General features: G+C 40.6%; 1 protein-coding gene across 1 annotated transcript in view; it reads left to right on the top strand.

The window, feature by feature from the left end:
• LOC149139982 (protein MRG1-like) overlaps positions 1–26,226 on the top strand; it is a 353,221-nt gene that overhangs the window by 157,522 nt on the left and 169,473 nt on the right. The window contains exons 7-8 of the mRNA XM_089448612.1: positions 25,600–25,704; positions 26,035–26,114. Of these exons, the coding sequence (XP_089304738.1) occupies positions 25,600–25,704; positions 26,035–26,114 (185 nt within the window). The remainder of the gene's footprint in view (positions 1–25,599; positions 25,705–26,034; positions 26,115–26,226) is intronic.

Genomic DNA, 26,226 nt, shown 5'->3' with positions numbered 1-26,226 from the left:
CTTTGATGTGACGTCTAACTTGTTGCTGCCACTGGAAGTGATTCTTTCGACATCTTGGAAATTTTCCCCGCCACTGGAAGTTGAATTGACGCTTCTGTGGCTAACTCGGATTTTCTTGAGCAACTGAGTATCTGCGATTGTGTGTTATCCATCTACCCATTGACCTCCTCTTATAATCTCCAGTTGGGAGTCTAATGGCCAAGATTAAAACATAATTATTGGTTGAGGTCTTTTTTGGATTGGTCCATGTGAGTTTCTAGATTATTCTCGCATTTCTCAATTAATACTGATTAATTAACCAAATTTCCCAAGTTTTGACTTAAGAAATATTAAAAAATAGGCTAATAATTTAATTGAGACACTCCTAGGTGGCATTTCTAGAAACGATTATGGGGAATGGAGAACTCTTGTGTTTTAGCCTCTCCATAAAGTTTCGAGATTAGAACACAAAAACTAACACCGAAGTTGATCTGCGATAATACCCTCAAGCTAGTAGGAAACAAGCTCTGATACCACTGCAATATCTCAAAACGATATATTTTGTGGAAATCTGACTCAACCAAAATTACTCCATAAAAATTACCATTTATTTAACAAAACATTGCCATGTAGGAATATAACCAATAGAATACGACAAATTAACATCAAGATGGAGAGGAACAATCTTCAATGTTGATACAAAAAAATAGTTGAGATGGAAAACTGGCCTTAAGAATTTGCTCCATTGCTATGCTCGCCCTTCAAATTGAATTGAAATACCACTGCTTAGCTCTTCTATGAATTTTGGATGAATTCACCAAGGGGAGATGGGTACTTGCCCAATCTCACTGAATCACTTAAGGGTTTCCGTCCTGGGGCTACTGAAGTAGAGAACTAGGTTCTCAAACCTTTCACACAAGACAATGCTCAAAACCAAAATGTCCTCTAATGGCCTCCTCCTCTTTTTGTAGATTTGATGGACCCCTCTAGAAGCTCCTATTTTATTATTATTTTAATCCTTGAGCAAATTTCCCTTAATTAAAATATCCCATCTTGTAGATCTTCTCATTCCGGTTCCAACGAGCCATTACACTAAGGTGTTCCGTCAAGTATTCCTCTCGAAATGCCACCTTAAGGGTAAGTAATTAATTGAGTTAGGCACAATAATAACATCGTTGTATAGGAAGTATCAGAATGCAATGGAACGAGAAGCAAGCTGTGCGAAATCAATCATGATGATGGAAGATAGCAAGTGAATGCCTCTAGACCCCATAAAACATCTCCAAAATCCATGGGCTCTTTGATGAAGTAAACTGTAACAACCAAAAGTTGTATACACAACAAAAATCTTTAAAATACTTGAAGGATGTAAATGTCCATTGTAGGACATGTCACTGTATGTTGAATATTGTATAAGAATTGATATGAAATGATTACAAATGCGAATGAGGGCTTGCTTATATGCCCTAGGCGGGTGTCCTTTCATGAATGGTCATGTATCTAAGACATGCCTCTTCATTACTAATTAACTAACCATTAGTTAATTAACTATTATTTATTATTATTATATTATTATTTATATTTATTATTTTTATATGAATTATATTCATCAGATTGCCTCTCTTTTCAAAAAATTTTGTCCTCAAAGCTTACTGGGAATATCTTCTTGTCTCTGAACTTTCATCTTCGTTGATACAAGATGATATGATGCTCTGAGTGATAGACAAAATTGTCATACTGAGAACGGATCGAACCATCCTAGACTAATCTTCTGTGGAATCTTTTGATCTCTGGAAATTTGTGATGAATAATTATCATAGGACTGGATTCTGCAAACTTCAGTATTTCTGGGAACATAAATTTTTCGTTTATGTTATGAGTGATACTGGTGCGCAAATTTATTGGAAAGTCTGCTCTTGTGATTCAGATGTCGATAAATAGTTCTTTTGGTTGGACTTTCCCTTATCATGTTAGTGGTTGTTTCTTGATTTCCTTCAGGGATTGTTGTTGTTGAGTTGTCCACTGGATCATCATTTGGAATGCCCATCGTTAAAACTGTAACTTCTACATGTGTCTTCATTTCAGTAGGTTTATCCTTTGCTTGAGTTACAATTTTGATTGGATCGATATTTGTTTCTTTATCTTCAACTTGGATTGAAACGACTGGAGGCTTCGATACTACTTCTTGAAATTGTTCTAACTTGTCATTTGGTGATTTCTTGTCACTTTTAAGCTTCTTTATTTGCGTAAGTAAGGCTTGGTTATGATTCCTTAGACGTGAAAGTTTGCCATTTTCTGAATCGTTGACTTTGTCCTTAGTATCTTTGTCTTTATCTTTGAAATTTTTGATTTTCTTTAATAATTTTTGATTAAGGGTTTTTAGGCACAAATTTCTTCCTCTTGTTCTGATAAGCACTTGAATTCCTTCTTTGTAGCCTTAGCTTTCTTGACTTGTTTGAGTAGTTTTTCATTGTGATTTCCGAGGCGCGAAATTTCTTTGTCTTCACTGGAGATGCCTTCTTCAAGCTCCTTTTGTTTTTTTTATCGGATCTCTTGGAACACCAATTTCAAAGTCTCCTTAAGGTTCTGTGATGATAGAGTTATTGATTTTGACTTTATGGTCATGTCTTGGAATGTGATCATGTTCTTCTTATAAGGGAACATCATTTTTTTTTTCAATGTTTAAAAAAGCGAACCCAATTCTTTAAACCAAGGTACACCGAAAATTATGTCAATCTCTTCTCTAAGCATAGTTGCTACACCAAATTGAGATACATACTCATATTCATCAATTATTACTTGCAAGTTTTCAATTTTTTATTTGACATCTAAATAAGAGGCTTCTTTATTCTCGATTATATCTAATTTTGAGATTAATAATTGATTTGCTAAATTAACATTAATGTAATTTTCGTGATGATTCTCGCTGCTGATAATGATATTAATATATTTTCCTTGGATATTCCCTTTTAATGTACATAATCCATAACATGGGATCATGTCACGTTTACAAGATAATCTTCCTTCCGTCATTTTTGAGTTTTTCCCCTTTTTTTTGTGTTGGACTTGTTATTTTAATTGACCTTCTCTTTTCCTTTTTTTTTGAATCTTATAAATACCCTTGGAATTATATTAAATTATACCTTTTTTTCTTCCTTTTAAATGAGCTAGCTACAATAGTTAGCCCTTTAATATCTCTATTTTTCGACCTAAAAATGATTTTTTTTGTTTGTTTGTTTGTTTGTTAAATGTTGATAATATGTCATATAAATTCTAGGATTTTTTATTCAAAATTGATTTATTATTCAGTTTTGACGAATGGATATTGTGAATAGTTGGCACCTTTTAGATTTGCTAATTTTAATTTCTTGAAGGTGTTATTGGCAACATACAACGTACGAATATGGTGACATACAAGCTCAAACACGATGAGTGTTTTTATAAATAGGGAAATGGCAATTGATTTATGTGTCGTACGGTGGCGGCAGAAAGCAGGGAACAATAGCAGGTATTGACGACAGCTAGTATGGTTTGTATGATGATGGTGAAAACTATATTTGTAGCAGACTATACAATTAGTTGTTTGGATGACAGGTTGGGCAGAGTCGTGTGTTTTGTGGCTGGGCAGCGAATGGCGTTTTGGCGGAGGCAATAGCGGTTGTGACAGCAAATGCGACTCAGAGTGGCAATTGGTCATGGCAACGAGGACAATAGTGGCGCCTACAGGTGATGGTGTTTTCACTGTCGGGCAACGACAACATGTTTGATTCCGGGTTGCGGTGTGGAGGTCGATAGTTGGATGGCCGTCAGAATGTTCGCCAACGAAGAGCACGGCGAAGCCAACAAGGAGTCATGGCAGCTGGGAGTTGTGCAGTGCGTGTGGCGGTGGCTAATGACCATCAGGTTGTATATATGGCTGCAGAAGGTAGGTGAGTTGTTTTTCCAGTGTTGACTGCAGCAGTGATGAGGGAATTGTCAAGCTTGTCCGACTAGCCAGTAAGTGTTTTTTAAATATATATATATATATATATATTTTAAATAATTGTTTTTATATAATTTTTTTCTTTTTATCTTTACTGCTTTTTTTTGAATGAATTTTTTTTCTTTTTTTTTGTATTTTTAAACTTTTTATTTCTTCTAAATATATATATTTATTCATTTAGTTTTTTTTTTGGAAATGGCCAAGGGCCTAATGGCAAGATGGAGAATCTCTAATGCTTGGTAGCAAAACGCTTCAAATTGTGGGGACAACAAAGATGGCAGATACTTAATGGCCAAAGGCCGAGATCATACGTATTTTTTGTGCAGTAGTGAAGCAACTAGAGGATCGAACAACTCTGATACCAATGTAACGACCAAAGGTCGTATACGCAGCGAAATTTTTAAAATGCTTCAACGACGTAAATGTCCATTGTAAGACATGTAACTGTATATTGAATATTGTATAAGAATTGATATGAGATGATTACAAATGAGAATGAGGGTCTGCTTATATACCCTAGGCAGGTGCCCTTTCATGGATGGTCATGTCTCCAAGACACGCCTCTTCATTACTAACTAACTAAGCATTAGTTAATTAACTATTATATTATTATTATTTTTATATGAATTATATTCATAACATCTACATCTGTGACTTGTCTGCCTCCAACCTTGAATGCCCATCCTAACCATGCCATAAGGAATACCAAAAAAGGAACATCACACAACGCTAGACAAACTAGCCAAAATTAAGAAGTGAACAGTAGTCAATGGCCTGGTCAATAAAATTTGGCCTTGTGGTCAACTCTCCTCCCTGTGGTCTATGAAAATTTTATCTATCACAACAATTGGAAATTATTTTCCTAATTGTTAATTTATTTAACAATTTATTTGCACTTTTCTACGACAAATACGAAATAATTCACATTGTGATTTTCACAAATAAAACCGCGGAAAATAATAGTGTTGGACACTGAGAAAATCTAGCACACAAACATGACACCCTTTTTCTTGGACAAATGTCCTTGTAAAAACCCAACTTGGGAAAACCGATGCAACAATTGAGGGTTTTTATTATTAAGCAGCATTGAAATTTTGAGTACAATCTGGATGCACAAATTGACAATCCACTACAGGAGATTCTGGCGACAAAAATTAGTGAGACAAATTTCTTCTCACCCGATTTTGATCCAACTCTGTAACTGGCTTTGAATGGGCTCCACGAAACCGTTGTGTCAGCATTTGCATCAAACTTGCGCAGGCAGTAGAATGCTCTGCCTGGAACTGCGATTGATCAAACCTTTTGTCCAATCCAGCGTCTCAGAATGACTCCCTAACACCTTTCGGAAATCTTCTCTGCCTCCAGCAATTGAACCGACCATCTGTTTGGCAAAATCGAACTCTGCCTTTAAAGCTTTTGCGTTGCCTCACTGAGGAAACTTGACCCTTTTGTAGCTGACTCTATGGATTTGGAAAGACTTTCCTCTGGACTCTTTGTCCCTGCCCCTTGCTGTCTTTGCTTCAATCTCTGGCTCTCCGGCAACTGCTGCTGCTCTTTGAAAATCGATCTACCAAGGAAATCAAACTGCTCAAGTGTCTCACAAGTGTCTCTAGGTGTCTTCTGCAAGTGCCCATCGACTTCTTCTTACAATCTCCTGTTGGAGCACCAACGACCAAGATTAAAACTTAATCAATGGCTAGGATCATATCGGAGTCGATTTGTGTGAGTTTCTAGAGGATTCACACCTTGACTTAATTAATTCTGATTAATTAACCATATTCCCTAAGTTAGACTTAAGAAATATTCAAAAATCGGTTAATAATCTAATTAAGCCATCTCTAGGTGGAATTTCCAGAAACAATTTTTGGGTTTTGGAGATCTTATGTATTCTAGCCTCTCCACCAAATTTCTTGGCTAGAACACATCCGATGCTATAAACATTAACACTCCCTCTTATCGAGTTCTGTGTGCTAGTGCTACACACCCTACCACAACACTGTGTCTCTATATCATCACCTATCGCGTTGCTGATGTCTCGCTGTACTGCCCACCAACCACTGCATAATTCTGACGCTGCATTCGTGCTACTGTTGACCCTGCTATATTGCTGGCAACATTGCATTTGCACTGCAACTCCCTCTCATCTGTTGTTGCTGCAACTACAACTACTGTAACTGAGAAGCATCCCAAATACCGAATCAACTGTTTTCAGTATGATGCATGTGTATCCGGAGTCCTAATTGCTACTAGCCTCTGGATTGTCACTAAAGAATCTGCGCTACTGTTGACTCTGCATTGTGCCACTCTGCACCGCGCTCCCCAACACTTGACTGCTACTAGTTTACAACTGTCACTCTAGTATCCTGACTGCATCAACTATCACTGATCCATCCTGATGATGATGAGGATTCTTTCACTTCGGTGGGAGAAGTATGCTCAGGGAAGAGGAAGCCGAAGTGGCTTCAAGATACCTTGCGCGAGGCCACATTAGTTGCTGGGCCCAAGAAACAGGTTAGAGAGAGTAAACCACCTGAGCGGTTCTGTAGTTACATGGCATTGGTAACAAGCATTGTTGACTCCGAGCCTTCTAGTTATGAGGAGGCAGCCAACCGGCAAGTCTGGAGAGAGGCCATGATGGAGGAGTATTCTTCTATTATGAAGAACGATGTTTGGGAGGTAGTGCCGAGGCTTGAAGCTAAATCAGTTGTTACTTCCAGATGGCTCTACAAGATAAATCATGCTGCAGATGGCAGCGTCGAGAAGTTCAAGGCTCGATTTGTGGCAAGAGGGTTCTCATAGGTAGAGGGAGTTGACTATAAGGAGACCTTCGCTACCGTAGCTTGGTATACATCTATTTGCTCCATTATATCGTTTGCAGCAGAGATGGGTTGGAAGATCTACCAGACGGATGTGAAGATCACATTTCTCAATGGCTTCATTCAAGAGGAGGTTTATATTGAGCAACCGCAGGGCTTTGAGGTGCAAGGGAAGGAGTCACATGTATGCAAATTGAAAAAGGCACTCTATGGCTTGAAGCAAGCTCCTAGAGCTTGGTACTCGAGGATTGGTACATACTTGCAGCAGTTGGGTTTCACAAAGAGTGAGGTTGATCCAAACCTATACTTCATTGTGGTGGGTGAGGAGCCTCTCATTTTGGTGTTGTATGTTGATGACTTGATCATCACTGGTACAAAAAGACTCATTGAGGGCTGCAAGAGAGAGCTTGCTTCAGAGTTTTAGATGAAGGATATCGGCTTGATGCATTATTTTCTGGGATTGGAGGTGTGGTAGGAGTAGGGGCATTTCTTCCTGGGACAAGCGAAGTACATTGTGGATATTCTTAGTAGATTTCACATGGAGGATTGCAAACCCATGTCTACACCTATGATCACTAACTAGAAGAAGCTTCACGCTTCTGATTCTGAGTTGATGGATCCTACTCTATACAAACATCTGATTGGTAAATTGATGTATTTGGTCAACACTCAACCAGATATTTGTTTTGCAGTTAACACTATGAGTCAGTTCATGTGTGAGCCCAGGAGAGTGCACTGGGTGGTTGCAAAATACATTCTTCGTTACTTGCAGGGGACTGTGGATTTTGGTTTGGATTATAGACAAGGTGATGGAGTGAGACTGGTAGGGTACACGGATTCAGATTGGGCAGGTTGTGCTTCAGATAGGAAGAGTACTTTCGGGCGCTATTTTGGGTTGGGTTCGACAGTTGTTTCGTGGATCAGCTGGAAACAACTGTCAATTGTGTTGAAATTTGGTACCGGAGGACAGGTGGTTCCCTTAGGCTTTGATCTTTGGCCTAGGGAAAAGTGTCCAAAAGAATTTAATTTTTCTCCTAAAGTGACTTTATAATTTTATAAAGTTAAATCTAATTTAAAAGTGACTTTAAGTGATAAAGTTACTAAGTCTAATTTTAAAGTAAATGAAAAATTAGAAAGGAAAAGTGACTTTGGAAATAAATGACTAAGTGGGTCTTTATTAAAGTGGGGTGAATTAAAAAATAGAAAGTGAGATTTAAATGAGCATTTAATCTCAGCCATTGATCTAAATCTATTTCAGCCATTGGATTTAGAGATCACCCAAAAGTCACTTGGATCACCCAAAAGTCACTTGGAGTTATATTAAAGGAGGAAAAGGAGGAAAAGGTCATTCATTCTTTCATGAGCAGATTGGGAGAAAGAGAGCAAGAGAGATTTCTGAGCAGGGAGGAGAAGGAGACAGCAGCTTGGCACACATTCCAAGGCAGCAGTTGAACAGATTTGTACAGCTGATTCAGCACATAGTGAAAGGCAGATTTTTGCACAAAAATCGATGAGCAGTTTGCTGATTTTTCTGCACACAAAATGGAGGCCGTACAACATTTATTGCTGTCCTGTTTGCTGTAATTTCCAGATTGCTGTGAGGCACGGGAAAGGAGATAAGTTGTAAATTTGCTTGCTGATTTTTTGCTGAATAATTCTCACTGTAAAAAGGCAATTTTCAGAAATAAAGAAGAGCTCTCAAACTGGTTTTCCCCAAGAGTTGTAGGGGGTTTTTCCAGGGTCAAGTTGACCAAAAATATCAGTGTTTTAATGGCTGTTTTTGATTGCTGATTTTTAATTCTGCAATTTCCAGCATTCTGAAAAATTTCCAGAATTTGTGTTTTCAGCAATATTTATTTTTTTCAGTCCGTTAAATGTATGGTTATGGGAATGGGCATTTAACTACATGGGAGAAATAAGGAGAAACTGAAAACCGGGGTGGGAAAACATAAATTTTTACATGGTATCGGAGCTTGAGTGCTGAAGGGCAGTTTGGGACAGCAAAAGGAAAAATTACAGTTGCTGATTTTTCACTCAGAAAATTCCAGCAAGCTGATTTTTTCATAAACAACAGTTTTATCTTTACTACAACAGTGCTATTCTTTCAGTTTTAGGACAACAGGATGTCATTGGGATTGAGGGTGGAGGATAGGTTGGATGGGCATATAAATTACAGCGTTTGGAAGGAGAGAATGCAGAGTATCTTTGAGGAGGCAGAAGTCTGGGATATCATGGTGCATACCGCACATAACCCTGTTGTTGTGCCCACTGATGTTACTCAGTTGGCTGAGTATAAAAAGAAGAACAATAAGGGTAAGAGGCTGATTCTAGACGGAATCAAAGACCATTGCATTCCTCATGTGAGAGGAAAGAGCAATGCCCATGAGATGTGGACAACATTGTCCAATCTCTACCAGAGTACCAATGAGAACCGGAAGATGGTCCTGAAGGAGAAGCTGAAAAACATTAAGATGGGTAATGATAGTGCAGCTGGATATCTCACAAAGATTACTAATGTGAGAGATGAGTTGGCAGCGATTGGAGAGGCCATTCCACCCACTGAGTTGGTGCGGATTGCAGTGAATGGCCTCCCCCGTTCATGGTTGAACTTTGCTGATGGGGTTTGTGCACGTGAGACCCTTCCCACATGGGAGAGGTTTTGGGATGATTGTATTCAGACAGAGATCAGGAAAGGTCAGCTTGGGGCAGCCAAGCCAGTTGAGCAGGATGAGGATGTAGCACTGGTGGCAGGAGGCAAGAAAGGCAAAGGGAAGAAGCAGGTTTCCACAAACAGTGGTGGGGGCAAAGACAAAGGTAAAGGTAAACAGGGGAACACACAGAAGGACTATTCCAAGGTGAAGTGTTGGAATTGTCAAAAGATGGGACACTATGCAGTTGTGTGTCCGGAGAAGAAGAAGAAGAAGGGAAAGAACCAGGATGTGGCAGGTTTAGCAGAGATTGAGGACTTTGCAGGTCGGTTTGACCGGGAGTTTGCGTTCACTACATGTGAGTGCTCTAGTGCAGGATCACCTGCCACACAGGTTCAGAGGGAGCATGCTTTTCCCTCGATTAGCGGAGCATCTTCAGGTATCTGGTATGTGGACAGTGGGGCTTCACGTCATATGACAGGAGTCTGTGAGTACTTCTCAGAGCTTTCAGAGACTGGCACTGATATTGAGGTAGTACTCGGTGATGACAGAGTTGTTAGAGCAGTCGGGGTGGGGACAATGACATTTCAGAGGGAGTCCAAACCTCCCTTGAAGGTGTCAGAGGTTCTTTATGTGCCAGGGATGAGGAAGAACCTCATATCCGTCTCAGCTTTGGAGGACAGAGGATATGAGGTACTGTTCAGGGGAGGACAGGTGTTGATGTATCCCAGGGGCACTCTAGCTGATTCAGCTAGAGTGATAGGTGTACGCCATGCAAAGGTGTACAAGTTTGCATTTCAACCCCTTTTGGCATTGAGCAGTAGTACCGACAGTAGAGCTAGCAGTTCTGAGCTGTGTGAGATTTGGCACCGCAGGATGGGACACATGTATCATGGAGCCTTGAGGACATTGCGGGAGATCACTACAGGTGTGCCAGATTTCAGTACTGATCACTTTGATACTTGCAGAGGTTGTGCGATGGGCAAGTTTGCCAAATCGCCTTTTCCCAGCAGTGACAACAGAGCAACGAGGATACTTGATTTGATTCATTCCGATGTGAGCGGTCGGATGTCTCATGTTTCCTTGAGTGGATATGAGTACTATGTTTTATTCATTGATGATCACTCCAGGAGGACCTGGATTTATTTTTTGAAGACCAAGAATGAGGTCTTCAAGCGGTTTCAGGAGTTCAGAGCTCTTGTGGAGACTCAGACAGGTCGAAAGATCAAGTCCTTGAGGTCGGACAATGGAGGAGAGTACACCCTTGGAGAGTTTGTTGACTATTGTGCGGAGGCAGGCATTAGGAGGGAGTTCACTGTTCCTTACAACCCCCAGCAGAACGGGGTTGCAGAGAGGAAGAACAGATCCATCATAGGGGATGACAAAGCCATGTTACATGATCAGGGGTTGCCATTGTTCTTGTGGGCAGAGGCCTGCAACACAGCTGTTTACTTGCAGAACAGGAGTCCGCATCGTGCCTTGGGGCACATGACTCCGGAGGAGGCTTTCTCTGGGAAGAAGCCTGATCTTGGTCATCTTCATATCTTTGGATGCATTACATACTCCTATATACCCAAGGAGAAGAGGACCAAACTAGAGCCCACCGCAGAGAAGGGTATCTTTGTGGGCTACAGTGAGACCTCAAAGGCCTTTCGGATTTACATTCCTGCACAGAGGTTAGTCGTTGTCAGACGGGATGTGAAGTTCGAGGAGGACAGGGCCTTTAGGAGGTCACGGGAGTTAGAGTATCTGGATCAGCCAGACCCTCAGCAGCAGTTGAGTCAGTCACAGGGATCCAGTGGGCAGGGATCAGAAGGATCAAGAGGTATATCTATGAGGATGTCAGGTCCGTCAGTGAGCAGTGGCTCGCCGAACCAGAGGGGTGGTGCTCCGGGCAGCATGCAGAGCAGTTCACTAGGGAGTCCACTGATGGACAGTTCACACGGTACCTCAGCTTCTACAGGTTCAGGTGCAGGCAGGAGGACAGCAGACAGACAGTCAGGAGTTCAGGCTACTGATGATGATGAGGAGGAGGAGTTTCATTCTCCTATGGGAGAAGCATGCTCAGGGAAGAGGAAGCCCAAGTGGCTTCAGGACACCTTGAGAGATGCCACATCTGTTGCTGAGCCAAAGAGGCCGGTCAGAGAGAGTAGACCACCTGAGAGGTTTTGTAGCTATATGGCGATGGTTACCAGCATCCTTGACTCTGAGCCTTCTAGCTATGAGGAGGCAGCTAGCCAGCAGGTCTGGAGAGAGGCCATGCAGGAGGAGTATTCTTCTATCATGAAGAATGATGTTTGGGAGGTGGTGCCGAGGCCTGAGGGCAAATCCGTGGTTACTTCCAGATGGCTTTACAAGGTAAAGCATGCTGCAGATGGCAGCATTGAGAAATTCAAAGCGAGGTTTGTGGCTAGAGGTTTCTCCCAGGTAGAGGGAGTTGATTATGAGGAGACCTTCGCTCCCGTGGCTCGATATACTTCGATCCGCTCCATTATATCGATAGCAACAGAGATGGGTTGGAAGATCCACCAGATGGATGTGAAGACCGCATTTCTCAATGGCTTCATACAGGAGGAGGTGTACATTGAGCAGCCACAGGGCTTTGAGGTGCATGGGAAGGAGTCCCATGTGTGCAGATTGAAGAAGGCCCTTTATGGCCTGAAGCAAGCTCCCAGAGCTTGGTACTCCAGGATAGATGCATACTTGCAGGGGATGGGTTTCACAAAGAGTGAGGCAGATCCGAACCTTTACTTGATTGTGATTGGTGAGGAGCCTCTCATTCTGGTGCTGTATGTGGATGACTTGATCATTACAGGTGCAGAGAGACTCATAGAGCACTGTAAGAGAGATCTTGCGGTGGAGTTTGAGATGAAGGACATCGGCTTGATGCATTACTTTTTGGGTTTGGAGGTGTGGCAGGAGGAGGGGCATTTCTTCCTGGGGCAGGGGAAGTATATTGTGGACATCCTTAGCAGATTCCACATGGAGGATTGTAGACCCATGTCGACACCGATGATCACCAACTGGAAGAAGCTTCATGCTTCGGTATTCGAGTTGGTGGATCCCACATTGTACATGCAGCTGATTGGTTCCTTGATGTATTTGGTCAACACTAGACCAGATATTTGTTTTGCAGTCAACACGATGAGTCAGTTTATGTGTGAGCCTAGGAAGGTTCACTGGGTGGCTGCAAAACACATTTTGCGGTACTTGCAGGGGACAGTGGATTATGTTCTGGACTACAGGCAGGGAGATGGAGTGAGATTGGCAGGGTACATTGATTCTGATTGGGCAGGTTGTGCTTCTGATAGGAAGAGCATTTCAGGGTGTTGTTTTGGGTTGGGTTCAGCAGTAGTGTCATGGTTCAGCCGGAAGAAGCAGTCAGTAGCACTGAGTTCAGCAGATGCAGAGTACATGGCAGCCAGTCTAGCTAGTTGTGAGGCTATCTGGCTTCGCAAGATGTTGTTTGGCTTATTTGGTCAGCCGTTGAGACCTTCAGTGATTTACTGTGATAATAAGAGTTGCATTAAACTCACGGAGAATCCAGTATTTCATGACAGGTCAAAGCATATCGGGATCAGATATCATTTCATCAGAGACTATGTTTAGAAGGGAGCTGTGAAGCTTGAGTATATTTCCACTGATGAGCAGGTTGCAGATATCCTTACCAAAGCCTTACCACGGGGCAAGCATGTCTACTTCAGAGACAAGATGGGTGTGGTGAGGAACACCTTCCTTGGTAAGAGGGAGTGTTGAAATTTGGTACCGGAGGACAGGTGGTTCCCTTAGGCTTTGATCTTTGGCCTAGGGAAAAGTGTCCAAAAGAATTTAATTTTTCTCCTAAAGTGACTTTATAATTTTATAAAGTTAAATCTAATTTAAAAGTGACTTTAAGTGATAAAGTTACTAAGTCTAATTTTAAAGTAAATGAAAAATTAGAAAGGAAAAGTGACTTTGGAAATAAATGACTAAGTGGGTCTTTATTAAAGTGGGGTGAATTAAAAAATAGAAAGTGAGATTTAAATGAGCATTTAATCTCAGCCATTGATCTAAATCTATTTCAGCCATTGGATTTAGAGATCACCCAAAAGTCACTTGGATCATCCAAAAGTCACTTGGAGTTATATTAAAGGAGGAAAAGGAGGAAAAGGTCATTCATTCTTTCATGAGCAGATTGGGAGAAGGAGAGCAAGAGAGCAAGAGAGATTTCTGAGCAGGGAGGAGAAGGAGACAACAGCTTGGCACACATTCCAAGGCAGCAGTTGAGCAGATTTGTACAGCTGATTCAGCACATAGTGAAAGGCAGATTTTTGCAGAAAAATCGAGGAGCAGTTTGCTGATTTTTCTGCACACAAAACGGAGGCCGTACAACATTTATTGCTGTCCTGTTTGCTGTGAGGCACGGGAAAGGAGATAAGTTGTAAATTTGCTTGCTGATTTTTTGCTGAATAATTCTCACTGTAAAAAGACAATTTTCAGAAATAAAGAAGAGCTCTCAAACTGGTTTTCCCCAAGAGTTGCAGGGGGGTTTTCCAGGGTCAAGTTGACCAAAAATATCAGTGTTTTAATGTGTTTTAATGGTTGTTTTTGATTGCTGATTTTTAATTCTGCAATTTCCAGCATTCTGAAAAATTTCCAGAATTTGTGTTTTCAGCAATATTTATTTTTTTCAGTCTGTTAAATGTATGGTTATGGGAATGGGCATTTAACTACATGGGAGAAATAAGGAGAAACTGAAAACCGGGGTGGGAAAACAGAAATTTTTACAAGTTGCATTGAGTTTAGCTGAGGCAGAGTATATGGCTGCTAGTTTGCCTAGTTGTGAGGCCATATGACTTCGCAAGATGTTGTTTGGTCTATTTGGTTAGGCATTGAGACCTTCAGTAATTTACTGTGATAATCAGAGTTGCATAAAACTCACGGAGAATCCAGTTTTTCATGACATGTCAAAGCATATTGAGATCAAGTATCACTTCATTAGAGACTATGTGCAAAAGGGAGCTGTCAAGCTTGAGTACATTTCCACAAATGAGGATCTAGCGGACATTTTCACCAAAGCCTTAGCACGGGGCAAGCATGTCTACTTCAGAGACAAGATGGGAGTGGTGAGGAACACTTTCCTCGGTAAGAGGGAGTGTTAAAATTTGGGTACCAGAGGACAAGTGACTTTAAAGTGGTAAAGTCAATTTAATTTAAAAGTGACTTTATAAGTGGTAAAGGTACATTCTAATTTAAAAGTGACTTTATTAAAGTCAATGAAGAATTAAAAAGTGGAAAAGTGACTATAGAAATAAAAGGCTAAGTGGGTCTTTATTGGTGAGTTAAAAAAAGTAGAAAGTGAGAATTAAATGCACATTTATTCTCATCCCTAGATCTAAATGAATCTCAACGATTAGATCTCAGGGTAACCCAAAAGGTCATTTAGAGAGTAAAAGGAGAAGAGAAGAAAAATAAAAGATCAATTCATTTCTTCATGAGCATTTGAAAGAAAGAGAAGAGAGAGCAAGGAGAAAATTTATGAGAAGTGAAGGAGAGCAGCAAGAAGGCATTTAAGCAAATTTAGGCAGCAACATTTATTGGCATCCGAAGGAAAAATCGTAGAGCAAGAGAAAGGCACAAAAATCGAGGAAGAGGGACAACAGCAAGGGCATGGATTTTGAGGCAGGTTTTGGGCACGATTTTCGAGGCAACTACACCATTAAAATCTATACGGTCTGTACAACAAGTTTTGGTCATGATTTTCGAGGCAGGTTGTACAACATTTAATGCTGTTTTATCACTAGATTTTTGTTTTTGTTTTGGAAGTTTGCTGATTGGCACGATTTTCGATGTGGAGTTCAAGCACGAAAATCGAGATAAGTTGTACTTTGTGGTTCCTGGAAGCTTTACTGTATATTTCAGTTTTTCTGTAAAAGCATTTTCAGAAATAAAGAAGAGCTCTCAAATTGGTTTTCCCCAATAGTTGTATGGGGGTTTTTCCGGAGTCACATTGACCAAAAATCATTGTGTTATTTTCTGTATGTCGTTGTCATAATTTTGCTGTGTTTTATTTCTGCAATTTTAGCAGTTGTGAAATCTCTAAATTTGTGTTTTAAGGAAATATTGTCATTTCCAGATTTTAGAATATTTATCATGCGTGGATTTAAAACTAAATGCATGGAGTGATAAGGAAAACTGATAACAGGAGTGGGGATTGAAATTCTTCAAAATCCTGGTTGATCCAACCACGGAATGAACTGCTCCTGTCTACCTCTACGCAACCTCTGCACAGTGACTGCGTCAGCCCAACTTCACACCCTCTGGGGACAATCTCACCCTTTCAGCTGATCGATTTGCTACCCAGGAACTTCGATTTGTACCTCCTCGTCTCAAACTTCCAACTTCTGCAATCGATTCCTTCAACAAATTTAAGGATTCCCTCTTGGCTTTTGTGCTGCCTCTGCGTGGCTCGTCGTCCGCCTCCCTCTCTCTGCGATGCCTCTGCTAGATCTCACTCTCTCTCTCTCTTCTCTGCTGAGTATTATCCAACCGAGAAAGATTTCCCTTTGGATACTATCCCTGACCCTCACTGGAAAAGATCACTATCGAAAATCTTTGCAATTGTGGCTGTGCTTCAGAAAATAGAACTTTTGATCTCTCCTCTGTGTGTTCTCCAAGTGCCCCTCAAGCCTCTTCTTATATCTTTCTGTTGGACAACCAACGACCTAGATTAACTTCTAATCAATGGCTTAGATCATTTTGGCTTGATCCTCATCTTCTTGTAGAAGTTTCACCCATAGTTAGATGAATGCCCTTGAATTATTTTAATTTCCTAAGTAAGGACTTAGGGTCCCATAAAAAATAATTAATTATTTTAATAAAATTGTCTCTGGGTGGAATTTTCCAAAAGGATTTTTGGGTATTGGAGAATGCATGTGTCTAAGCCTTCCTACAAATTTTGAGATTTACAACACATCCGATGCTACCAGAAATCAACAGTTCCCATAGAGCAACTATAGGTCAAGTGGCAACAATGGAGCAATAGTCCACTGTCACCTTAGCTAAAGCTCCTTGCTCTTTACAAACTTTCACCGATGAGAGGAGTCTTGGTAATAGGGAAACCACTCGGAGAAATATATTAATGGTGTAAAGGTAGTGCTTCCAAAAGCCTATTCAAAGGAGAGACTCTAATGATACGGATGGCTTGCTTTAGAAGCAAGCTGGATGACTCTTCAAGAAGCACTAGAAGGAGACCTGGACCTAGGGTTGGGGAGTATTTCTTGAAAAAAAGTGCCCGAGACGATATAATCTTAGAAGAATAGGGTTTCTAAGTAATCCTTGTGAAATTAGAGTAACAAGGTTGCGGGACCACAAGGAAACCCTAGTGGACCCAAAGGAGGTCATGGGTTTGGGATGAAACTTCAAGTAGAGGAGCTTGACCAAGTGAGGGAGGAGAAGAAGGATCAAGAGATTGGATTTTATGCGAGACTTTAATACAACAATCCTTGATAAAGTGTTAAAATTGGCAACTAGGGCCAAACTCCATGTGAGTCATCTTATTTATGGCAGCTAATATTTTTATTGGATCCCTCTCATCGAGAGGTGTAGGCTTGATCTAAAGATCATCCGATTCTGATGAGTATTCATGGAGTTATGAATTTATTTGTGTTATAAGACAAATTGTCAAGTCGGCCAGCAACTTGAGGAGGCTTAGAAGTCCAATAGACATGTCTATTCATTATCTACGCTTTAGTATAAATAGAAGAGGATTTGAAGTCATTTGGATACACTCTTCACGTGATATCCTCTCCACGTCTTGGGTTTTTGGACAAGGAGAGAAACTAAAGAATACACTGGCCTAGTATGGTGATGCCCTAATCCAATGCAGTCATAAAGACTTATTAACATGCAGTCAATAAAGGCTCTATACGCCATTATGAAGATCCATATACGCAGGTCATGAAGACTTTATCCGCAGGAAATGGAGACATATTAGGTGTAGTCATCTATGAATTGAGCTAAGGTCCATACACAGTCATGGAGACTTCTCATACACTGTTCATGGTGAAACGTTCATGGAAACCTGATACGCTGTACAAGGTGAAACCCTATATGCTGTTCATGGAAACCTGATATGCTGTTCATGGAAACCTGATATGCTGTTCATGGTGAAACCCTATACGTTGTTCATGGAAACCTGATACGCTGTTCATGGGAAACCCTATACGCTATACGCTGTTCATGGTGAGACCTTATGCGCTGTTCTTGAAGACATTTATACACAAGGCTCCTTACATGCAGTTCATAAAGACATTCATACGCAGTCATGGCAACATCCTATATGCTGTTCATGAGACACCTCATACGTTGTTCATGTAACACCTTATACACTGTTCTTGAAGACATCTATACGCAGGGCATAGAGATATTTATACGCAGTCATGAAGACTCATTCATGGAGACAGTTATATGCAGTCAATGGAGACGCTATATGAAGCCATGGAAACATTTATATGCAGGTCATGGAGACACCTTATACACAGTCATGGAGACACCTTATACACAGTCATGGAGACATCCATACGTTGTCATGGAGACATAACTGTCTCAGGCATACTTGTGAAGATAAGAGTCTTGAAGTGACACTCTTTGTGTCAGCCTACTCTCTAAATGCAGTCATGGTCCCAAGGACTCCAGTGATCCCACAGAAATGCACTTTCATGACCTCGGCATAGTGATCTCAGTCATAATAAAGAATGACAAGAATATTATGATGTTACATAATCTACAACAGGTGCAGTTGCAAGGCTTGAAGAATATGTAGAGACCACCTCTGTGACAATCTCAGTAAGGAGCAACATGATGATGAATAGGGTTGCATGATGATAGAAGATGCAGTATAATGAGCAGCATGATGATGAGAGCAGATGAGAGCAGCTCAGTCATCAAGGTTCAATACTGTGTTGGTATAGCATGGTGCTACACGGTAAGGTGCAACAAATGGACACTACGATAGGAGAAGAAGTCACCTTGGAGAATTAGTTGAAGCAACATGTCTTCAACTGATCTCATGTAGATATCAAAAGTAAAAATGTTGACTTCTATTGTAAATGTACTATCTCTCTCTCTTTCTCTGCTGAACTTTGAAGAACATAAAAGAAGAATTGATCAAGGGTTTCCCCACATTGGGGTTTGTCCTTGGCTAGCGCCACATCTTGTGTCCTCTTGTCCTGGCTTGTCTTCTGTGATTTATGTTTATGTTCTATCTGCAATTTACTTTAATGCTAATGTGATTGCTAATCAGGAAAAGATATTGTGCTAACTGAGAAAATTGAAATAAATTGCTCTAGCATAGAACATACCTAAAATTAACATAAAGCCACTAACCAAAGGAAACCTCAGGAAAATCGTTTGCGAGCTAGCACTTGCCAAAAGTTGAGATTTGACCATCGTAATAGCTTCAAATCTAGAGGACCTCTCAAGGACATACCAACTCAACTCTAGACCAAATTTCATGAATTTTGGATGGCACAATGGATTTCTTTTAATGCCCTAGGAAGCCTACTAGGGTTAGGGCTTGGAAAAAAGAAAAGGTTGTGAGAAAAATCTTCGTTTTAGTGATCACTTAAGACTAGACCAGTGCCTAGCCTGTTGGGAGAATGGAGTCAATGAGATTCAATGTTTAGAGATCCTTATACTCGATCAAGGAGTTCTCCAACAACTTTGCATGGCCCTAGAGGCAACAACTAGGTTACTAGGAAAATTTATTCTTTGATGCCGCAATTGATGACTTATCAAGGTAATTATGAACAATCACATACCCCTAGGATATTTATTCACTATACTTTTCATAAAACATATGAAAGAGTGCTCACAAAGACAATATTAACAAATTCGCATTTCATTACTGCAACTTCACCAGCGTCATGAGCAAAATTTATTCATACATTATACAAGTGGCAAAATGAGAAATATACCATGACAAATACACTTACAAGTATAGTGAAAATCTTCCAATCATCAATAGACAAAAGTCGAAGCTCCAAGATAAAAGCCAAGCTCTTCCAAACATCGAAATGCATCAAGATTCCAATTCGTCCATCAATAAAGCTTGCGAAATTCTCAAGAAGAGATAGAAGTCCAAATTCAAGTGATGCTCAAATGAAATGATGATCACATCAATATATATCCTCCCTAAGGGGTTCGATTTGCCTAATAAGGCCTAATAATTCCCCAACTAATAAAATAATGTGCAAAAATAACATTCCTTGGTGACAAGCCCAACAAGGTAGCTCCATAATATTAAAAAAAAGCCTCCCAACATGGCAAAATAATTGATAAAATAGGTCGAAGGGCCATTGAGGAGGCCTAGTGGAGTCCACTATGTGCCAAGATGAATGAATGATCTCCAAACATAGTGATAAAGGGGGTAGCCTCTTGATATCCAAGCAAATGACCTGTGGTGACCCCAAGAGGCTGTGGGGGTGCAAAACATCCTCATGGGTCTCCAAATTGATCAAACAAACCGACATCCCATTTCTAAGGGCTAGAAGGACGATGCAAGCGCTCCCATTGTCTCTCATGGTGAGACACATCCTTATTTGGGCCCTGGATCAATTGCCAAGTGTGTGGTACAAGAGTGGAGCCAACTGGGCTAGGTGGTCCAGGTGCATTATCATCGTCCAATAGGTGGAACAAGAACAAGCGATAAGTGGAATTGAAGGATTAAATGAAGTGGAAATTTGCTCTTTGCTATGGTGGAGACCCGTGGCTCTAGACGCTCACCCTACAAATGCCAATATGACCCTCTGGAGGGCTTAGACCCCATATTGGGAGACTAAACCCCAAATGAAGATCCACCTGCAATCCTGTATAAGATCCAATGCGTCCCCTCACCTTCTAGTGAAACAAAACATTAGTGTAATTAGGGGAATGCTCTAAGCCACATGTTGTAGTACAAGGGGTAGCTAAAATAAGGGAAGCCCACAGTTGGGTATATGAATATAGGAGGGAGCAATCGTGGTAAATGAGTTACCCTGACCATTGTTTTTCCACCTTCATATGCCATTTTTCTTATATAGATTTTTCTTTTGTAATTGTTTGGGGCTCCAGGGGATGAGAGCATGATATGTAAGATATTGCAGCAAATACCCACTTAAGGTGGGGCAATTCATCGCCCACCAGGGGTTGTGCCAATGATGGGTTCCTTAATGATGTAAGGGGCCAATATGAGGGGCCCTAGGAACCAAGGTGATGATAGGGGTAGAGCTCTTGTTTGGCTTTTGCCTACGTGGTAAATTTGTATGCCCTGACCATCTTTTGCATTTTATGGTACATTTCTAGTTGAGAGTGGCCAAATTATGCATTTTCTTTTCTTTTAGTTGCACCGACCTCCAGGGCATCGTTTCAAGCCCGACCCAAAGTGTGGGCAAGGGGAAGGGGAGGCTAACTCCTCATGGACCCAATGGACAAATGTGGGCCCAGATGGGAAATATGGTGAATGGGGTTGTAATGAGTGGAGGGGAGTGATGTATATGGTGTTGGGAGGCAGGACCATGCAACCAAAATCGGGGTTTCCCATGTAGTGCCACCCCTAAAGCTAGTAGCCAATAAAGGAGACCCCATGGGACTAGGATACAAGGCTAACTATCAAATTGGAGAGAGGAGACAAGAGTACAAACCAAGCCCACTCTTTCCATCGAGTCCCCTGACTAATCCATGCCCAAAAGTTTCCATGATAAGTAAACAAAATACCCAACTACACAATGAAAAGCCATACCTTTGGGGTTGGAAGGCCCACCTTGAAACATACGATCGTAATAGATTGGTGGGGGAGCATATGGCTAGCTCAGGTATGAGAGATAGTGGCACATCGAGCTATCTGGTGGCTACAAGGGGCTGCCTGTTGAGGACCATCTAGGAGATTTTTTTTTTCGTATGGATACTACCCATGGGTGGTGGGTAATACCCTCAATAGTTTGCACTTTGCCACACATTATTCATGAGACGATTCACATGGACCAGCTTACCCCACCCAACTTAGAACTGTACATGTGGTTTGGCAATTGATCCGAGAGCTAGATGAGATTTGTCTCACTGTTTGAGACATGTGAGGGCTAGCACCATCTTTGAAGCCCTCAATGTTGGAGCAAAATTAGGCTATTCTATCACCAAGAGATCCATGAGACTGATTTTGTGACTCGAACACAAAGCTGACATCCATAGGATGATTTGTGTGGAGATTTAGGGGCTAACCCCTAGATCATGATTTTTGGAGCCTTCTACACTTACTTTGGCACTGGAGAAGCCCAATGCATGACCTAGAAGGGCATATGCATACATGATGTGAGCATTTTGACCTCTTTGTGGGTTAACTGTTATGTTTACGCATTGGCTACTACGCCGACACAATGTTGCACGAAGCGGGAGCGAAGCGGAAGCGTTTTTTGGAAGCGGGGACGCCGAAGCGTCATTTTCCAAAAATCTAGGAAGCGAAGCGTCCGCGGAAGCGTCTGCTATATATATATACATATTTTATATTTTTTTGCATTTATACTCAAAACAAACATCCCAAATACCAAATTAATTGTAGAAGACATGAAAACATGCATATTTTTGCATAAATCAAGATAGATATAACATCCATTGTACATTAATGATCTAGAATCTAGATTCTTCTCCTCTTGTCTAGCCTTTGCCTCTACCTCGATTGTCTAGGGATATTAGTCAACATTGCCCAATTTTGATCAAACTACTTAATTCAAGACTTAAAATATGGTAGAAAAAGCTTAACATGTTTGATCGATGATTTTGACTTGATTGAAAGGTAATTTTTTGCTAAGGGCGTGCCGCGTGACAAAGGAGTTCAACAATTAACACCACCAACACCAGGGTACATATAGGGCTTGGTGCTCTTGATTAAATGCTAATCGCATACCTTCATTCTTGATATAATCTAATGAAATGCCACAATCCCATTGATCCCGAATACCTGAAAACTGTTAAGTCTGCTGAATTTTGAATAGGATATGAAATTCTATTTTCTCCATATGAAGTCCAATGAGGCTGGAACCACTCTCAAACATCCTGAGTCATTTCATGGTAATGTTAAAAATTTAAGTAAAAGGATGAAAATGAAAAATAAAGGAGAATGTCACTTTTACTTTAAGAATTTAACATTACCATGAGGGAGCATCTGCTATATTTATATTTTTTTTGCCTTCATTCGTCACCCTAACCCAAGGTGGACCCACCCCCAACAAGCAAACTCACCTAAAATTTAAAAAAAAATTGAAAAAAAACGATTTTCTAAACGCTTTTCCGGAAGCTTTTCTGGAAGCGTACGGAAGCGTCTGGGAAGTGTACGGAAGCGTCTGGGAAGCGTACGCTTCCTCCTCCGAAGCGCCACGCTTCCGACGCCCGAAGCGCGCTTCGGTGCTTCGGAAGCGGCGCTTCCGTACAACGCTTCCAAATTTCCAGGAAGCGGCTAAAAAAGCCGAAGCGGCGCTTCCGGCCAAGCTTCCTAGGCGCTTCCGTACGGGACGCGCTTCGGGGCTTGGAACCGGGGGGGGGGGGGGGGGGGGCGCTTCGTGCAACACTGCGCCGACATGTGACCTAGAGTGAATTTTGACATTACTTTATGACTTAGGATGGGAATTTTGATGTTTGGAAGCTATTTTGTATGGTCTTTGGAGCTATTTGTTTGGTGAATGGATGGACTTACTACATTTTTTCTTGCAAGTGACTTCTGTTGAAGATTATTATTTTGAATTGTCTAATGTGTGGAATTGCTTCTTCTAGATTATGCTTGTTTATGCCTTAATTTGTTGAAAATATATTTTCGAGGCTATCTAGTTGAGAATTTCATTTGTTACTCATTGTATAACATGTAATGAATGTTCATAGTGAAAGAATTCTTATAACTCTCCATCAATATCCATTTTCCTTAGAAGTGGGTAATTGTTGGAAATTGATACCCAGGGCATCAATTTTCAACCTCCTTGGAAACAAATTTAGCCTATGTAATGCATCCTTGACTCCATATGCCCAAAGGACAAGGCACTTCTCCAAGTCCTTGGTGATCATTCTCACATCTCATCCGTAAATTCTTGTCTTAAAATTTCAGACCTTTTAAGGCTAGGGCGGCAAAACTATGACTTAGAGCGAAATTCTAGGGGAGAGGTCTTGTGGAGGCTTGAGAGCCTAAACATCAAGTGGAGGGTCTTGGCTGCTTGAGCTGCAAATTTGGTGGGCATCCACTTAAGTTTCCTCCATAAAATCTCTTGCCCTCGGTGTTGCCCTAAGAGGGAAACCTTGGCTTTCTCTTCGTCAACTTGAGGGCTTCCTTGAAGTTTGTATGAATTTTGTGCTTTTTTGAAGTATATCTTTAGAAGCCTTTTCTCTCCATTGCCTTAACCTTAGGAACTCCAATACTCATGCAAAATCAAGAAAGCCTAGGTTGTCTACATTTTCTTCCTAGGTCCTCTCATAGAAAGCACATTGCTTCTTAGTGAAGCCTTATACCTGAAATTCGAGTTTTTCTTAAGAGATTCTAGCTTATCACCTTATACCCTAACCTTAAAACACCTTTCATAGGTGATCCTATGCTATTGGGATTCCTCCCATCAGTGAAAATTTGTAAGGAGTAGGGCCTTGGCTGTGGTGACAATGGGCCATTCCCCCATTGTTAGCACTTAGTATAGCTTTTTGTCTTGTCGGGTTTCCCTCTCCAAGCCCTGCTAGATTTTGTGGTAACTTTTTTGGTGCCATTGCTGGGGAATAATATTCAAACGACATCATAGATTCTCTTTTGGTGACTCCTAAATCTCATCCTCATATCTCCCCTAGTAGTTCGTCTGATGATACCATAGCTTTAAGAAAGAAAATAACTACTCGTAAGACAACTATTTAGGATACCGCATCTCCATTAGTTCAAAAGAGTCTTGTGGTTATAACTCTATTTATGGATACATCTACCTCTAGCACCATGGATAAACCTTGGCTCATTGTTGCATTCAAACCATTGAGTTTGAGTAAATTCCCTGATGCTTGCCTTCCATTGCCTGATAAATATGTAGTGAGGCTACCCAAATTCAATGGAACTAATGCAATAAGAATTGAAAAACATATGCATGAGTTCTATTGGCTTGTAGGTGCTAGGTTGATCCAAGAAGAAGATGTGGTTACGATGCTATTTGCCTTGATCTTAGAAAGAAATGCTAGGGATTGGTACCTTTGCTCCATGGTAGTCTTACAGACTGGGATAAATTTCGTCGAGCTTTTGACAAGAGATGGGCCACTATCAAGGAAGGTATTATGCTTCTAGACAACTTCCAGCAGGCCAAGAAAATCAACAACGAAAATTTTAGAGAATTCACACAACGGTTTGATAATCTACTCAAGGAGGTTCTAAAAACACTGGTTCATTGCCCATTGTTCATTTTCAGTTTTAACGTTTGAGTGTTGACTCATGATAATGATGACTTCAGATCGAGGATTTGACTCGCCACTCCTTACTATTTTTGATTTTGAATATGTTCAATTTAGTATTCCCGTCTTTTGACTTAAGTATCTGTGATTTTGCTTAGTACTAATCAGATTCTAGAATAATGAATGATGAATTTAAACTTTTGTAGATTCTAAAATGATGAGTGGTGAATTTAAATTGATTATACTTTTATTATTTCTGTCATTGGAGCTTTTATGATGCATGAGTCAATGTATTCCGTTATTGGATTTGAAATATATATATATATATATAGAGGCACATAAATACCCCGACGTCCCCCATCCCCAACTCTGCCCCCTCCCCCCTGCCCCCCAATTTCCCTAAAATTCGGGGGTGCTCGCACTCCTCCCCCTATGTGTCTCCCCTTTCCCATGTCTCGCGGTCCCAGAAACTTGGTGGAACATTGTCACATAGCACAAAGTATGTAAGTTATGATGGCATATGTTGAAACATGCATGCAGCATGATGTTGAGGAATGGATGAGAGATAAATCATTCGCTGAGAACATCTCCTCCCTCACTCCAGTCCTAATAGAAAGTGAGAAAATATAGTATACAATATAAGAATAAAATTTCTAGAATTTATCCTGATTTTTTATTTTGATTTTATTAATTTTCATATTCAGTCTTCTCTGCTAAAAAATTTGGTCATAGTTTCATGATTCCGCCTTTTGTTGTCTCTTTTTAGGAGAAGGATGGAGAATCTCCTGAAAAAGTTGTGAAGATTCAGTTGCCAACAACTTTGAAAAAGCAGCTTGTTGATGATTGTGAATTTGTAACACAGCTGGGCAAGGTGAATGAAGTGAACAATGCTTTAAAAGTTTGATTCCAATTTAGTACTTACGAGATGAGTCTTTGAGTTGGACAGATGATTTATCCATTTTCGGTGTCATTTCTGTGTTGTGCACCATTGTATGCTAGCATTACGTAATGCCTTGGGTATATAAGGTTTTATCCATTTTCTGTGTTGGTTTTCTGTTGTGCACTATTGTAAACTAGAATTGCATAATTTTCTTTTAGGTAGGCTTTCTTTCTTGTTTATATATAGGGTTTTAGGTATTTTAGTTCATATCTTTATTCAGCTTTGATGGTGTACATTTCATCTATGCTGGTTTGATTGCAGTTGGTTAAGCTCCCACGTAATCCGACTGTGGATGACATTTTAAAAAAGTATCTTGAGCACAAGGCTAAGAAGGAAGGCGCGTAAGTGTTTCTCATCTGTATATTTCTTGTTAGAATTTTCGTTATGTGTGACCGTTGATCTATAAGAATTTTGATTGCTTTCTTAATATCTTTCTTGGGTAGTCTTTGTTAT

Source organism: Pinus tabuliformis, chromosome X, assembly GCF_031772625.1.
Source record: "Pinus tabuliformis cultivar Carrire ecotype Pingquan chromosome X, CPIR1, whole genome shotgun sequence".
Taxonomy (NCBI): Eukaryota; Viridiplantae; Streptophyta; class Pinopsida; order Pinales; family Pinaceae; genus Pinus; species Pinus tabuliformis.
Note: the sequence above shows the minus strand (reverse complement) of the source record. Positions and strands in the feature narration are given on the sequence as shown.